This window comes from Naegleria fowleri, assembly GCF_008403515.1.
Source record: "Naegleria fowleri strain ATCC 30894 chromosome Unknown tig9, whole genome shotgun sequence".
Lineage (NCBI taxonomy): Eukaryota > Heterolobosea > Eutetramitea > Acrasida > Naegleriidae > Naegleria > Naegleria fowleri.
The window spans coordinates 445691-462024 of NW_025407941.1; the positions used below are offsets into that span (position 1 = coordinate 445691).

A 16334-nucleotide genomic window follows, 5' to 3' on the forward strand; every position below is an offset into this window, starting at 1 on the left:
GCAATAACCAACTTGATGGTGCAATTAGGGAAATTCAATAAAAATCACAGATCCTTCAGAAAATGGTGTTGAATAGGTGGTATCTTTAGGAACAGCTCCTTTGTGAAAGAGTTTTGACATTAATTCATGTTCTGACAAAATAGAATTACTCTTTTTCTGTGGAATGATGTTAATAATTTGATCATTATAAAACACTGGATTATCGTCATCACAATAACGATAGAGATTTTGTGGAGAAAATTCAATAAATCGTTGTGGATCATAGGGCACTGGATTCAATAGTAAAATGTTACTTGTGAGATCTCTATTGACACCATCACATGATCTTCTCTGTGTATCAATGAGGTAATTCAAAAACATGTGAACATCTGGTGGCGTGAAATAGAGTTGAGCCTTTTTGGAAATGTACTCAAAAAGTTGTGAACCATAAACTGTTAGTTTTTGTTTTTCCACATGAATTACAATGTCTTCATCTCTGCGATCTTCTAAAGAGTATTCAGAAAATCTTCGATGAAAGGAATCATTTCGACATGATTCACTAAAAAGATCTGACTTGGATCCCCTACTACTACTACTAATATTGCCACTACTACTACTCGAAGCTGTTCGTTGATGCCTAATGGAGAGAATTCTATTGAATCTTGATCGAATATCAGAATTTTCACTCTTCTCATAAATATTACATCGATTATAGATTAATTTGTTGGATGTGGGAGGACATTCTGCTTTCATTTGATTCATAAATAAAACTAAATCTGAGTGTTTGAAACCATCAGGTAGCAATACATTATGAGTTTCATGTTCAAAAAGAGGATTACAAAACTCTTCATATTCTGTTTCGAGTGAAACATGAATGATAAATTCCTCATTCAGCAGAGATTGCTGCCATTCATGACTTGTTTGTACAGAAATTGCATTATGAACAGTATCTGATGAAATACTTCCACTAGACCTATTCGATTGTTTTCTCAATAAACTCTTTCGTTTCTTGGACATACTGTCTTTTTCTTTTTTGTGAGGATGGAGTTGCATTGGATGTGAAAATTACTGAGCTACTTCTTAATTTGGAAACTTTTGTTTTTAACACACGTCCAAATGCTTTATCTGCAGCTTCTGTTCGCACAACTCCGTATAAACTTAGAGGATTTACAATTTCAATCCATTCTTCACTTGGAGTCACACTCTCTAAATGTTTAATATATGGATTTCTGTTAAGAATGGATGATGAATGCTCTCCATTGTTGCTCTTGTTGTTACTATAACTGCCACTAGCAGCAATACTACCACTACTACTTTCAGAATTATGACATTCATCATAGTGACAGGTATGATAAAACAACACTTGTTGAGGACTTAAAGGTTGTTTCTCATAAAATAATGGATTCAAAAAACATGCATCAATGTGATCTTCTTCATAGAGAGGATTTGTGTGTTCCATCCAAGTTGATAAATCTTCAAAGAGATCTTTTCTTTGAATGGTATTTTGTTGAAATCTGTTAATAATCACTTTTCCAGAGGTTGTGTCATAATAGTCATTTTGAGCATCAAATAAATCTTTTGCATCCAAATCAATTTCTCTTTTAGTGAACTCATGATCATCATCTAAACTTTCACGATATCTTACAATAAAAACAGCACAACCTCCCGATGGATCTCTTTTCATAATTTTACATTTTGAAAAGTGACATGGCATGGGCAACACTCGATGAGAAATGCATTCGAGTCGATTGTACTGTTTGATAATTCCATATTGATTAAGTTGTGAAAGTAGAGACATGGAAGAGTCAGAAAGTCGAGGGGAAGGTGAATTAAAATTCAATGTGGAGGATGTTTCTAAATTTGTCAATTCATCGATACTGTCAGTCTCGCCACCCACACTTGACACTTCTGATAAATCATTGAATGAACTGATGTGTTGTTGACCAAAAAAGCTGTTATTTTCCACTGAAAAGAAGTCATCCGCATGTGAATGATTCAATGTAACAGCAAGCACAGGGGTTGATGAATTCATATTGAACGAGGTATCCATTTTGTTGGTGTTGGTGGTGGTAGCATTTGCTGTGGTGTTAGGGAGAGTTGAAGTCATCATCATGATGGGAATCGAGGAATTTATTTGTGTTGCAGCAGAAGTGCTGGTGGACATGTTGTTATGTGTTGTGAAGTGAAATAGAATCAAAAATTAATGCTGGATTGTGAAATATTATTACGTATGTGTGTGCGAGATCACAACAAGAAGGCATGGACAAATTAAAACGCTATGGAAGTGTGAGCTCTGTACAGACACTGTTTCACAATTATTATGATTGTTATTATTGGATGGCGAATCAAGTTGTTGTTGCAACGGTGATGAATAATTTTTTGTCAGTGATGATGATTGGTGTCGGCTGTTTGTTGGTGATGCGAGGAAAAGTCGAACGAATCTGGAAAGGTTGAACTCATCTTCTCTCAAGTTTACCAAATTGTTCAAAAAAGGCAATTCAATCCAAATGGCCATGAAATGATCAAATCTCATTAGTTTCTATAATAAAAGGAGCCTCTATTTCTTTCTTGCTCTTGAGCGGTGACTTCAATCGTATTCACTTGTTCTTCTCCTTCCACATTGAGAGCAGATGAAGTAGTAGTAGAAGTGATGGTTGAAAGTTTTTTCTTGAGATACAACACAAATACCACCACAAGAATGACACTAGAAACAGTTGCCAAAATAATGACCACAATGGTCACTCGTACATGTTGAGGAATGTTCCGACCTGGAGAAATGTCACTTGTCCTATGACTTTTTGAAGAGGATGGATGCTGAGGAGTAGCACCACCACCACTTGAAGAAACATGTTTCGATGGAGAAGGAAAGGATGGAATTGGAGAGGATCCATCATTTCCTCCTTGGAGTGTCAGAGAGGCATCCGTAAGAAGGGAAACTCCTTCATTGGTCGTATAGATGGACATGGTCCACACTCCTGCACTTGTTTCATTCCAAAATTGTACACTTGTGAATGGTTGATGATCCATGTTGGGTGTACGATCGTTGCGTCTTCCTCTTCCCATCACACTAATGGTTCCAGAGGGAGAACGTAATGCAAAATAAACCATTCCTCTCTGAGAGGTGGTCACTGAAAGAGTTAAAATTGCATATTCTACTCGAATGTTGCTATCCACACGGAAATTGATGAGAGTAGGATTGGATTGATCATTCGAAATGGTTAATCCATCACTTCCAAGAGAGTTTTGAGGAATTTTGTAATTAAGGATTTGATAGGGAGAAGTTAATAAGGACCATGTTTGAGCAGCAGTCACAGCCTCGTATGCATTAATTCTTCCAAATCTATACAGAATCATTGAATAATATTTGATGGAAATGAATCACAGTATTTGTTCAATAATATGAATAAAAAGATATTATTTTGTCCAATAATACGAATCGAGTATTTCCATACAGAATCACATTGTTGATAACATTCACACAACACATTCAAAATAATAATAAATTCAACAACAATAATAATATAGATTTCATCATTTTCAAATAAATCGTGAGGGTGAAGATGCACATTCAAAGAGAATCAACGATTGATCTTTACACTTACCCATAGTCAATAGAGTGATAGAGACCAGCTCCATTTCTAATCCATCGTGGATTAGAAAGATCAGTTCTTGTAGAGGTTTTAACAAGAATATGTTGTACATCTCTCCATGTTAATTCTGGTCGTGCTTGTAACATGAGTGCAATAACACCTGCTGCAAGAGGACAACTCGAACTAGTACCACCAAAATCACTCATACAATCTCCATCGACATATCCTTGTTCTCCTCTTCGATCGGTGGTCACAATTTTGCTTGTGGATCTTCCAAACGAAATGAAATTACTTGAAGGAGCATTAATTAAGGTACTCGTTCCTGACTCACTATAACTACTCGCAAGACCCTTCCAATCGGTTGCAGAGACACAAATCGTGTATGGACTATTGGCCAATTCATCCCAATCCGATGTGTCTCCATAACTTGCTCCATTTCCACTTGCCCAAACATAAATATTTCCTAATCCACCTCGACCATGATTCACACCATTTCTCAATGCTTGTGCAGAAAGAGGATATCGTTCGAGAGTCATTCCATCATCTGGTGGTCCATAAGAATTACTATAAATATGAATTCGATCATTGAAGTGCGAGAGGGCATTGGCAACCACAGCATCTGAAAATTCATCACCCAAGGTTCGAATGGACACAATATTCGATTCAAAAGCTGCACCCACTCCACACTTGTGATTACTCGCTCTTCCACAACATACTCCAGCACAAGCAGTACCATGATTATCAGAGGTAAGAACAGGTGTTCCATACGGAGATGGATTTTGTCCAGAACTAATGTCTGCACTCAATTCATTCTTCTCAAATCCACAAGAAATATCTTCATGAGGATAATCCACTCCATCATCGACAATGGCAACGGTTACATTTCTTCCAGCGATTCGATAATCATTCCAAACACGAAATATATTGACATCATTTCCAATGGTGCCTTGATCCTTGTCGCCATTCCACAGGATTTGTTCTTGACCTGTATTCAGTAAATGCCATTGCAATGGATAGAGAGGATCCAAACTTAAAATCTCTTGTAGAGAAGCCGATTGGTTGTTGGATAATTGATAATTGGCTTGACAATTATGTTGTTGAAGTGAAGAAGAAGAAGAGAAGGTTGTTGTTGTTGTTGAATGGGTTGTCAAGGACTCACAAACTCCGAACCACGACAGTATCATCAAGAAGGAAACAATTCCGATGACTCGAATCATGTCGTCATGATGATGAAATTTTGAAATAAAGGGTGAACCATTTCTAGGACTTGTTTTTGAATGTTGGATAGCAACAGTTGTTTCATGATTCGAAGAAGAAAAACTGTCCGAACAACAGATTGGTCTTGTCAGCAGTGGAGCGACAAGCACATCTGATTGTTTCATTACAAAAAGTTGGATATTTTTTTTTGGAAGGACGCTACACGCATGTTTGTGAACTGTCGTTCGGAACAAGTGAATGGATGATCACCAATTATTATAATGAAAATATCGTATTCACTTGGTCATGTGTCACATTGGATGCCATATGGTGCTCACAGAGAGGTTTAATAAATAATGGTACTTGACTGGAATTGCTTAATTTCATGATCATTGTTGATGTGAAATGAACAAAGTAGAGGTGAGCAAGGAATAAATGAATGATCATGGTACTGCAGTACGAAAATAAACGTCTGACCTAAATGGAGCTCGTTTGATTAAACTCGCCAAATTCTGTTTCATATATTGAATGTCCTTTGTGTCAATTCCAATAATTAAGCTCTCCAGTTGCCTATACACTTGCGAGTACAGACTCAGTTTCAATGATTTGTGAATATTGGGGAAGGTTGGAGTCATGAGAGAACAATGCACCTCATCAAATTCATCCAAATTTGAAGGAGGCGACACCCCCACTCCATAAATTGACTGATTGTTACAGTTATGATATTTTAGTTGTACTCCATGTTGTTCTGGTTGTTGTAACACATGAACGTCTGTGAGGGAATGGATGGTTTGAAGCCCTCTCTCAGAAAAAGCGATCGTATAGACATTCAACAATCTATGATTCGACTCCAAGGTTAGAACTTGCAATAAATCTTCACCACAACACATGTCGATCACTACTTCAGGAAATTGTAATGTGATTTCTTTGAATGTCAATCTACTACTAATCATGTGACACAATGTTCTTTGATCTTCCAACAAAAAACTCGCTGATTTACCATATGCTGCAATTTTAACAATTTTCTGATTTTCATAGTTCGAAATTAGGATTGGTTCAATATCCTCTGCACATCTTTTGATAAGAGTCCCAGAATAAAAGGCGTTTCCATTCGATGTTAAGTAACATATGAAAGAAAATCCGCTTGCCATGTCAATAACATTATCGTTTCTATGCTTTTCATCCTTAATAAATTGAGTAAACCTCAAGGGTGTCAAAATTCCGTAAAAAGAGGGTGAAGAGAGTCCAATAGTCCGAATTGAATTATCACCAGCAACAACCACCTCATGATTTCTGCACAAGCACGCTACGAAATTATTTCCACATTTTACATTTTCAATTTGGAATTGATTACATGTAAAAAACTTTCCTTCATCAAATTCTGAATGTTGATAAGCAGTTTTAGGCGGTCTTATTTGATAGGCAAGAGGTCTATTTGTGAAGCTGTCGTTCTTGTCAGCAACAAATACCTTTTTGCCAGAAAAACCGTCCATTCCATAAACATAAACACCGTTGGATTCTGTTACAATTGCCATTTTACTTCCATCATTTGTGGCAATGCATTTCACATTTTCATTTCCAAACATCCACTTTGGAAGAATGTAGCAATCTCCAAAGGGTGTGGTAATTGTTTCCAGAACTTGAAAATAAGATTGTGTTTGTTCTTTTTCTTTCACACTAAAATGCAAATTATTCGATTCAATAGCTTTCATGACTTGTCGATACGAATCGCTCTGACAATAAATTTTCAAAAGCTCAGTGTTGGTTTTTGTCTTGTTCGCTCTCGATTGACCAACACAGTTCATTAATTTGGAAAGTTCATGAAAGGTTGAATATTTGAAAAACACAGAGGAAAATTCTGAAAAGAAATGACTTTTCATCACATCGGTACTGGTGACTACGTTTTTATCCAAACTATGGACGTGAGTTTCTTCCAATACAATAAATGAATCATCCTCACATAAACCATGAAATTCTCTCATGACATCCAATAGTGGATTCCTCATCAACGACGAATTGGATATGAGTACTGTGCCATCGGTAGTTAATATGATATATACTGGTGATGGATTGAAAGGTATTGAAATAATTTGATGAATCGGAGGATGAAAGAGAGAGCAACAGTTCATCATCATTGAATCTTTTGGAATGGACATTTTTTTCGTTCGAAACAAGAAAAGGCTTTTCTTGTGCTCATTATTGAATATATCGTTGCAACAACATGTTATATCGACAAACTCAATCTTTCAAGAATTACAAAATCTCATCAAAGGTTCTTTGTTGCTCACTTTTGGATCATCCAAAGGAATGGTAAGTAAATATCGCTATACAGTGGAATGGTGTTTATTACTACTAGTAGAAGTATTAGAGTGTGAGAATGAAAGAAAAACAACAACGTAAATAATCATTACACAACGTCATAGGTATCATTACACATGAGCCAAGTTAGTCTCTTGATCGATGGCTGCTGTTGTTGCATTGGAAACAGAAGCTGCTGTTGTTGTGGAATCTGGAAGCTTGGAATCGGTATGAGTCTTTCGTCTACTGTTTAAAAGTTGAGCACAATTCTTCAAGCCAACATCTCTCTTGAATAATTCTTTCATAAATTGTTTGATGTCTTCTCCTTTATCTCCAATCTTATCTTCCATTCTTAGGTCACCAAGTACCTTAAGAATTTGAGTCCTACTCACATCACCTCGCTTGCTAAATTCTGCAAACACTTCGGTGACTAATTCTACAAGTTCAGAATTCTCATGATGAGCTGCTTTAACATTAAACATGGCCTTAAGATGAGAATCATCATGATTCAACATGTCAATAATGATATGATTGTTCTTATAGAGCTGATGTTTGATGACAGTTAATGCAACGATTGTTTCAAATACAACATTCATCTTGGGATATGCATTGTAAATACTAACAGCTTCGAGCATGACACTGAAAAATTCTTTCGTTGAAAGTTCCTTATGAGCCAACACATTTTGTTTGATTTGTGGAGTGACAGTGACTGGTGTGACAGGACTCGTTGGTGAGGTTGCGGAGGAGTCATCAATAGATTCAACAGTGAGTTTATAAGAGGAATCGGATGAACCTGTTCCAAGCGATTCCAAGAACTCATAAATTATCCTAGAGTGAGTGAGTCCCTTGATGGATCTAATTTGTAAGAAGAATCTGTAGGCCCTTACAAGAAGATGTTCAGATAAATCATTCACTCCAATTCTTATTTTGGGATCAGGATGAATCATCTTCATGATGAGCTCTTTCATACTTGCTAATTTGACACTATTGAACAACTCCATCACTCGATGTGGTTCCTCAACAACAATCTCACTAAATTCATCATGAGAATAAGAACAAGCAAGTTCCAAAATTGTGACACCCAGAGAATAGACATCGACAGCACTTGTATAACCTGTTCTGTTGTAAATTTCTGGTGCTGCATAGAGTGGAGAACCACACATTGTGTTTGCCATTTGTTTGGCCATGAGAGCTTTTGAAAGTCCAAAATCTGCCAATCGAATGACCATTCTTCCATCGACAGCTTCAATCAACATGTTGGATGGTTTGATATCTCTATGAATCACTCCACGTGCAGAACAGAATTTAATGGACTCAATCATGTCAACAAACCAACCAGTAATGGTCCAAACAGGGAAATTAATCTTTTCATTGTTCACAACTGTTTCTAAATAGTCGGCAATGGAACCTAATTCACAATATTCTGACACTATTACAATACAATCTGTGTTTTTTTCATCTTTCATTTCAAAAGTATCCAACAAGTGCAATACATTGGGATGAACAAGTGACTTCATAATTTCAATTTCGTTTTGAATCTTTTCTAAATCTCTCAACTTTTCTGGTTTAATCAAAATCTTGAGAGCAAGGTCTTTTCCAGTATTGGTTTGTTTGACATGATAGACCTCTCCGAATGTACCTCGACCAACGAGTTTGATGACTTCATAACCAATTTTCTCTTGTTGTTGTGCTACAGAGACACTTCCTCTTCGATTGGAGTGTGTTGGAGAGTTTGGTGTTGAGAGTTTGGAAGAGTTGGTAGTAGTGTTGTTGTTGTTGTTGTTGTTGTTGTTCTGAGAGGAGGAGGAGTACGACGACGACGATGACGTGGGGTGGTTGTTGGAAGTAGAGGTGGTGCTGTTGCTGTTGTTGCTGCTCGTTGGTGGATGATGTTGTTGAGGATTGGGGTTGTAGTAAATCTCTCCATCATACAACCGATTGTTGTTGGGTGCTTTTCGGACTGATTTACGTCTGAATTGTTGAATCTCTGGCAATTCTTGGAATGCCATTCTTGATTTGCTTGTACTCACACCAATGCCCATTTTGTTGTTGTGTATGACAGGTTTATAAAAGTATAATGATGATGAAATAATACTACTATTGAAATAGTGGTTATGAAAGTTGTTGTTGTTGTTGTTAATGAAATAATTGTGTTCCTATTCCTCGTAGGAAATAAGTGAGTGAATGGTGAAGGAGAAGACTGATTTTCAACCAGTAGTTGAAATTATATTCCGTGAGTTGGTACAATGAGCTCAACTGAGTTGTCAGCTGTGAGTGATGACAGTCCGTGATGATTGTATAAACCACAGCAAGATGTCGCGTTCTTTTAAAATTGTACAACGTATTACGCTCAATAGCAGTAACAAATAATAAACGACTACGATGTTTATCGATGAACCACAAAGAGATAGTATTGGCTGGTTGACCGAGAAGTTGTTTTTTCAATGCACACAAACACGAACAGCGAGCCAATTTTTTTAAAGTGCTGCAAGAGAGAATGGTGAATGATGGGCAGTTGATGGTTATTAATGGATGTACAACAACAGTTATTGAACACAAATCGTGAAGAAGAAAAGCAATAAGGATCCGAAAAGGTGACAAGTATTGATGTTGAGAGAGCGATGGGACGTGTGTGTGTGGTGGTAGAGGAAGAGCTCGAATCCAAACGCTCAACCCTAAAATATCTGCGTTTTCTCATAAACATGAATGACCTAAAGAGGAGGAAACACTTACATACGTTGTAATGTGTTGAGTCGGAATGAATGGCATTCAAATGTTATCATCCACATTGTAGAACTGTGATTAAGAGCTGTGTTTGATGTTATTAAACCTTAACAACCAAGTGTTCTTCCAATTCATGTATTTTTAATTTTCCATTTTTAAAAAAAAATGCAAAATTATCCTCGTCCTCCTTCGGTCGTTCAACCACCTCCACCACAACAACAAGGCTACGGAGGATACAATCATCCACCACAACAACCACCAACTTATCAGCAACCTCCATCATATGGAGGCTATGCCCAACAGTCACAATACGGAGGATACAATCCGCCTCCACAACAGCAGTATGGACAATATGGATATGGAAGCATTTATCAACCACAAATAATTAATCATCCTTTGAAACCATTTTTTGATGCTGTAGATACAGATCGGAGTGGTAAAATTACTTGGATTGAACTTCAGAAGGCTCTCACTCAACCTGGTGGAGAATTTACAGGCCGAGTATTTAACGAAAGATGTAGGTGTTAGTTCGTGCATTTATAATTTTATTTGATGATGATGATGAATGCAGGTGCAAGAAGATTAATTAAAATGTTCGACAAGAACGGAAATGGAGAGATTGATTTTGAGGAATTCGTTCAACTCCACCAATTTTTACTTCAAATGAAGCAAGGGTTTGAATTCGTAGACAAAGACAAATCAGGAACGCTATCCTTCCAGGAAGTATCAACAGCATTAATGCAATCAGGTTATCGAATTGGTATCAATGTTGTTCAAAAAATGTTCAACATGGTCGATGTCCAGAGAAAAGGTTTTCTTAACTTCGACGGTTATATTGAGCTATGTGTTTTCGTTGGCTCTATTAGAAATGCATTCCAACCTAGAGACATCTATAGAAATGGAACAGCCATGTTCACATTTGACCAATTTTTAGAAGCTTGCACAGAGTTTTATGTTTAATTCAATATTGTAAACGCGTTAGTGACAGTGGAATTTGCAATGTATAAATATTGTACAATGTTTTTGTGAAATTAATCTTTAATCCAGAAATCCATAATCAGAGAATTGTTCCATATTTTCGTCAGTGAGTAATGTGAGCTTGTGAGGATAGGACGAGGCAGTCATGATGAGAGAATGGCATGCATACATCAGCGGAAAGAAAAAAGAGTTACCTTTTGATTTAGAGGAAACCTCAAAGTAGGCTACTTTTCGTTGTAAATACGGAACTGATAGGTCAGAAATCTTTGACATGAGCTGCATGATATTTTCACGTGTTACACCTCTCTCTAAATCACATTTCATTCCCAATATGCCAATTGATTCATAATAGCTTTCACAAAATTTTCTATGAATTTCTGGTGGGCTGTCCCTTCCAATAATGCTACCGATACGCGTTTCGAAAAACTCCTCTAAATGACTTGTCATCTTTTTAAAGCTTGCCATTGAGGCAATGTCAAAACAAAAAAAGACAGAATTTAGTCCTCTTGAATATGTTTGCCGTAAAAAAGAAAATTTCTCGTCTCCTGCAATGTCCCAAACATCGAGCTTCATGCAAAAAGGATCTTCCCGTGGTGGGATATAATTCAAGTATTGGCAAACATATTCAGCACCAATCGTTGGAATATACCTCGTTGGTAGAATGTAATCCAAATTTCCAATGCATTGTGTAAAAACCGTTTTACCACATTCTTCTCGATTTTAAATACTTCATTGTAATAGTACTACTGGTTCAATTACATACCCTGTGGTCCAATGAATCCAATCTTTATCACTCTATTAAATTCTCCATAAATTCTTCCTATTTTACATTGCTCACAAAATTCAATAAAACATTTTGGCGTTGAGAGGTACGATTCCAGAATTTCAAAATAAATATTTCTCCAATAAAACCGTGAAGAGTTTTCCTTCTTTAACAGTTGTTTGTTTTGTTTCAAAATTTCAGAAACCAAACATTTCTTTTCATGTGTTGAACACCACAATAATGGATATTCTGTCCAATAAAATCTAAAATTATGACTCACACAAGAAAGTTTCCATAACTCAATGGGAGGCAAATAAGTAAGAATTTCAAATATTAATTCCGTGGGCAGCTCTTGCTCCAGCACGCTTTGATTTTTCATATTGAGTACGGTTTTATGTTCTTCAAAATACCGAACAGCAGTGTGTTCCGAAAGAAATTCATCAATCGTCTGATCATGTATTTTTTTAAAACTATTGTTTTTTGTGGTCGATGATGATGATGGAATGACTTGTTGTCCCATTTTTTATCATAATTGTGTTCATTATGGAAACAAATCGACGCTAGTGAAATCAAGCATCATCATGTCATGTATTGACTCATCAAGCTCAGAAACATTTCACATGAAAAGTCTTCTTTCTGAATATTATTGCAACATGCAACGATTGGAGTGTTGTGGAAATAATTTTTGGAATCCATGGGTTGCTTTCAAAATAACAGATCGAAATAGAACTGTAATCAAGTCCTCTAACCCACACTTGTCCAAAGAAGATGTTTCCAAATAGGATAAACAATGACATGTCTTTGCAAGAGCTTCTCCCATGGAGTGAGTTATTGGAGAAAGGAAATGTTGTTCTTTCAATCGTTGTACAGTATTTGTATCTCTTCTCAAATCCGTTTTACATGCAATCAAAAGGGTGGGAATGGTGGTTGAAAAATTTCGAATTTCATGGATCCAATAGTCGTATACTTTCCAAAAGCTGTCTAAATTTGACACATCAAAGCATAGAAGAAATAGATCTGTCTCTGGATATGAAAGAACTCGTAATTTTTCATATTCTTCTTGAGCTATTGTGTCACATAGAGATATCTCAATATTGACAGTACTGAACAGAGTTTTGTTTAATGTGGCTCCGTCTGTTCTAAACATCCAATAATCTGGGAAAACTCCATGGTTAAGAACATAAATTAATGAACTTTTTCCAACTGATCCTTCTCCGTTAAATGTTACTTTGAATTTGTTTGGTGTTGAATGATTTAATCGTGTTGCATACTGGTTAATAACGTTGTCTGTAAGATTTAACAATTGTGGCGCATTAATAAAAGGAAATTCATGTTTGTTAGATTTTTCTGACCTTTGCAATGAACTTAATTTTTTGGTCGTGTTCTTCATGTTATTATCAACTTTTTCATTCATTTGACGTTTCAAATGGATGAGGCATCGTTTAAAATCTTTTTGAATTGTATTGTTGGTGTAAGGAATATAAAAATCATCAATCTTGCACATTTTTGTGAAAGTATTTGTAGGTATTCGATATTGAGCTCGTTTGATCAATTCATTGAGTGTTGTTAAAACATAATTTCGCCAATAAGCATCTTCTGTAGTGAGTCGTGCCATCCGAAAACTTTTACTTGTTTCATGAACTCGATTTAATTCCGTGATGGAAAGAAATGATAGAATTATTCGAAAAATATCATCATTTAAATGATGATGATTCAACCACTTGCTACATAACATGGTAACCCTTTCTGCGTTCGTTTGTACGGCAACCAACAATTAAATATGAATGAGGGATGACCTCGCTTCACCTCTTTGATATAATTTTTTTTAAATTTTAAAAATGTTCAAAACTCCTTCTTCATGGTTGCTTGCTTGCGTTCTTTTCAGTCTTGTTGCTGTCAGTAGTGTGGTTTTAGCAGCAAGCGGAGGCCATGATGATTTGCAAGCAGATTATAGTGAATTCAATGTTAAAGAATTTGTGGATCGGGAAATTTCTGGTCATAGTGTTACTGTTTTTTCCAAAAGTTATTGTCCATATTGTGCAAGATGCATCCGATTGTTGAAGAGATTAAATATTCCTGATGTTCAAGTGATTCAATTAGATGAATTGGCAGATGGTTCAGAAATTCAAGACGAGCTTTTGGAGAGAACAGGAAGACGAACAGTTCCTTCTGTTTGGATTGCTAAAGAATTTGTTGGAGGTTCTGATGACTTACATCAAGCTCATCGTGAGGGTCGTTTGCAAAAGCTGTTACAAGAGAAGGGAATACCATTCAATGATTTCAAAGATGAACTTTAAGCATAACAGACTTTTGTGACAAATAAAACATTGTCTTTCCTTAGATCGATCAGTGCATAGGTTTCATTGGTTTGTGAGAATTTCTCTTGAATGACATATGTTTGTGAGAATTTGTACCTTTATTAATAGTCATCTGATATTTCAGTTGCCTCTTCAAGCGATCGTCGTTTTTCTGGAGATAATTTAACATTGTAGTTTTCAATATCATAAACTGCTTCAATACCATGTTTGAAATCATAATACCATGTTGGAGTAACAAACATGTCATCCATTGGTTGTCTAAATAGCAAAGTATCCTTAAACTTGGAAGTATCAACGCTTTTCTTTCCATTATTCGTTTTCTGCATGAGCAGATCATAATAAGTTTTTTTGTACATTTTAACTCTCTGATTGTGATGTGCATGAACATAGTATTAAGTGGTCCGTACCAGAAAGAATTATATTCACATGGAACAATTCGTTATGAATTACTTACTCGTTTCCAAATGCTCCTAAAGATTTTTCCTGATAGCAAAGGAATATCCATATCTAGATAACAAATATGAACATATTTTGTTTTTCGTTCTGCCACACCAAAAAAAATGTGATAGAAAAGCCCAGTAGTGAGTGCACAGTTTTTGTGCTTTTTTCTTTCATTCTCTGATAAATGACCATCGATAATGTCTGGGTTCACAGAATGGCCTAAATTCATTATTATTTCACAACCATTGAGATCAAAATCTCGAACGGTTGTCATTGAGTAGCTGAAACATCTCTTTTGTAGTACGGGAATAGTAGTATCAATAATTGATCGACCAAGTACAAAACCAAATCGATGAGAACCATCACCTGATACTTTGACTGTCGATGGACGTTCATAATGGACACAATAATTTTCTGCAAATGCTTGTGAATCCAGAATTACATGATCATCTCCTGACCAATAAAGTGCCCAAACATCTTTCAATGGAAGGTCGAATTCAATGACCATCTTGACCAATTTCATCCCTTTCAAATTTCTCGAAGGATCAAGAACATAGTTTTTCTTTGAGATGTAACATTTTAAGCCATCATCGTTGGGGTCCAGTTGTAACTGTACCCAGTGTTCGGAATCTTCTTCCAAAGCATAGCCTGTGTGGTGTTGCGATTGTGACAATAGGCATGGACAATAATTGAAAAGGATACATAGTAGTGATGTTGGATTCCATTTGAAAAACATGTTTTGTGTACTTACCCAAATGGATATGACGGTCTGTAAATTTTGGATTTCTCAAATCGGATTCTTGCAACCTCAAATCGAGTCCTCTTCTTCCTAATAAACTCTCTTTGAAATCATTTCCTTTCTTCTCGATGTATTTTGCAAGGTCCTCTCCGTGGATGACCGTAAAATGGTGATGGAACTCCATAGCCAACTCATAATGAACCCTGATGGCAAGGCTTCCAAACAGATGGATAGGATTTAACTTTCCGAATATTTCGCCCAATAGAATGACTTTGTGGGAATTCTGGTGATGATTGGAGGAGGAGGACGCAGGATCCTGTTGAAGTATGTCTGATGATGATTCTTTTGTACCAGTGGCGGACATGGGTGGTGTTGTTGTGCGAGGCTGATGATGATCAGAATCACACGCTCCCAACATCTGCTTGCTTGTTGCCTCATAGAAGTCTTTCAACAATTTAAACCTATTAACGATGCGAGATAAGACTTGTTCTTCTTGGCCTGCCAACAGAAGATCATTCTTTTTGAGCAGAAGAAACAACTCAACAAATACATGGAGCGAGGGTTCTTTCTCCGAATAGTCTTGATTCAAACTTTCAGCAGCAAATTCAAACAGCTCGATCACTTCTTTGAACAAAATTTTGATGATGCCTTCCATGTTCGGGTGAGCAAACACAAACTCTTGAAAGCTCTTTTGCAGCGATAATCTTGTATTTAGATCATCTGGATAAATAAAAACGGAGGAATCGCTGTAGATCCAATCGTGTTTGTTCTTCTTCTTTTGTGATCCCTTGCCAAATGTTCGTTTCAAGGTGCTATGGTTGGAGGTGGTCTTGTTATTGCTCATCAAAGAGTTATTCACGAATTGGTGCATGGCTTTGTAATGGGCGAGTTTATCGATAAATTCCAGTGGTTCTTGTTTATATTCCTTCTGTAAATATTCTCTAAATAAGGATCGAATTACATCGTCTCTAATAGCTTGTTTATAGTTACATAATGTTGTTCCATTGTTATTATTGTATTGATTGGAACGTGATGATGAGGAAGAGCGAGATCCGAAAGACGATGATGATGATGGAATCATGATTACTGACAGTAATTTGCTCAACAGAAAATCACAGTCGGTTGATGATCATCACAAAGTGCGGATATTATTGGTTCGCGGGGTAGTATGAGACAACAACGCGTCTCAATTTTTGAGCGTGGTGAATTTTTATGTGGTTCATGAGAAGAGTCAACTTCGCTGTCAATTCGAGATACTAAAACCCAAAAAGGTGGTGAGCTCGAAATAAAATTTCCGTGTGGCCATT

General features: G+C 36.5%; 9 protein-coding genes across 9 annotated transcripts; 2 read left to right on the forward strand and 7 right to left on the reverse strand.

Annotated features, from left to right (window-relative positions):
* Positions 1–24: 24 nt before the first annotated feature.
* FDP41_011397 (uncharacterized protein) lies at positions 25–2143 on the reverse strand (the record flags this gene model as incomplete). The annotated part of the gene is made up of 2 exons (XM_044701800.1): positions 25–952; positions 999–2143. The coding sequence occupies 2 exons, from the start codon at positions 2141–2143 to the stop codon at positions 25–27; spliced, it is 2073 nt and encodes a 690-aa protein (XP_044567180.1).
* A 368-nt stretch (positions 2144–2511) lies between these two features.
* FDP41_011398 (uncharacterized protein) lies at positions 2512–4786 on the reverse strand (the record flags this gene model as incomplete). Its single annotated transcript, XM_044701801.1, has 2 exons — positions 2512–3319; positions 3582–4786. 2 exons carry the CDS (start codon positions 4784–4786, stop codon positions 2512–2514), a joined length of 2013 nt encoding a protein of 670 aa, XP_044567181.1.
* A 423-nt stretch (positions 4787–5209) lies between these two features.
* Positions 5210–6922, reverse strand: FDP41_011399 (uncharacterized protein; the record flags this gene model as incomplete). The annotated part of the gene is made up of 1 exon (XM_044701802.1): positions 5210–6922. The coding sequence occupies one exon, from the start codon at positions 6920–6922 to the stop codon at positions 5210–5212; it is 1713 nt and encodes a 570-aa protein (XP_044567182.1).
* Positions 6923–7195: 273 nt separating this feature from the next.
* FDP41_011400 (uncharacterized protein) lies at positions 7196–9106 on the reverse strand (the record flags this gene model as incomplete). Its single annotated transcript, XM_044701805.1, has 1 exon — positions 7196–9106. The coding sequence occupies one exon, from the start codon at positions 9104–9106 to the stop codon at positions 7196–7198; it is 1911 nt and encodes a 636-aa protein (XP_044567183.1).
* Positions 9107–9953: 847 nt separating this feature from the next.
* Positions 9954–10748, forward strand: FDP41_011401 (uncharacterized protein; the record flags this gene model as incomplete). The annotated part of the gene is made up of 2 exons (XM_044701806.1): positions 9954–10305; positions 10360–10748. The coding sequence occupies 2 exons, from the start codon at positions 9954–9956 to the stop codon at positions 10746–10748; spliced, it is 741 nt and encodes a 246-aa protein (XP_044567184.1).
* A 78-nt stretch (positions 10749–10826) lies between these two features.
* On the reverse strand, positions 10827–12049 carry FDP41_011402 (uncharacterized protein; the record flags this gene model as incomplete). Its single annotated transcript, XM_044701807.1, has 2 exons — positions 10827–11476; positions 11530–12049. The coding sequence occupies 2 exons, from the start codon at positions 12047–12049 to the stop codon at positions 10827–10829; spliced, it is 1170 nt and encodes a 389-aa protein (XP_044567185.1).
* Positions 12050–12172: 123 nt separating this feature from the next.
* FDP41_011403 (uncharacterized protein) lies at positions 12173–13144 on the reverse strand (the record flags this gene model as incomplete). The annotated part of the gene is made up of 1 exon (XM_044701808.1): positions 12173–13144. One exon carries the CDS (start codon positions 13142–13144, stop codon positions 12173–12175), a length of 972 nt encoding a protein of 323 aa, XP_044567186.1.
* A 223-nt stretch (positions 13145–13367) lies between these two features.
* FDP41_011404 (uncharacterized protein) lies at positions 13368–13826 on the forward strand (the record flags this gene model as incomplete). Its single annotated transcript, XM_044701809.1, has 1 exon — positions 13368–13826. The coding sequence occupies one exon, from the start codon at positions 13368–13370 to the stop codon at positions 13824–13826; it is 459 nt and encodes a 152-aa protein (XP_044567187.1).
* A 122-nt stretch (positions 13827–13948) lies between these two features.
* FDP41_011405 (uncharacterized protein) lies at positions 13949–16108 on the reverse strand (the record flags this gene model as incomplete). Its single annotated transcript, XM_044701810.1, has 3 exons — positions 13949–14212; positions 14302–14936; positions 15040–16108. 3 exons carry the CDS (start codon positions 16106–16108, stop codon positions 13949–13951), a joined length of 1968 nt encoding a protein of 655 aa, XP_044567188.1.
* Positions 16109–16334: the final 226 nt, after the last annotated feature.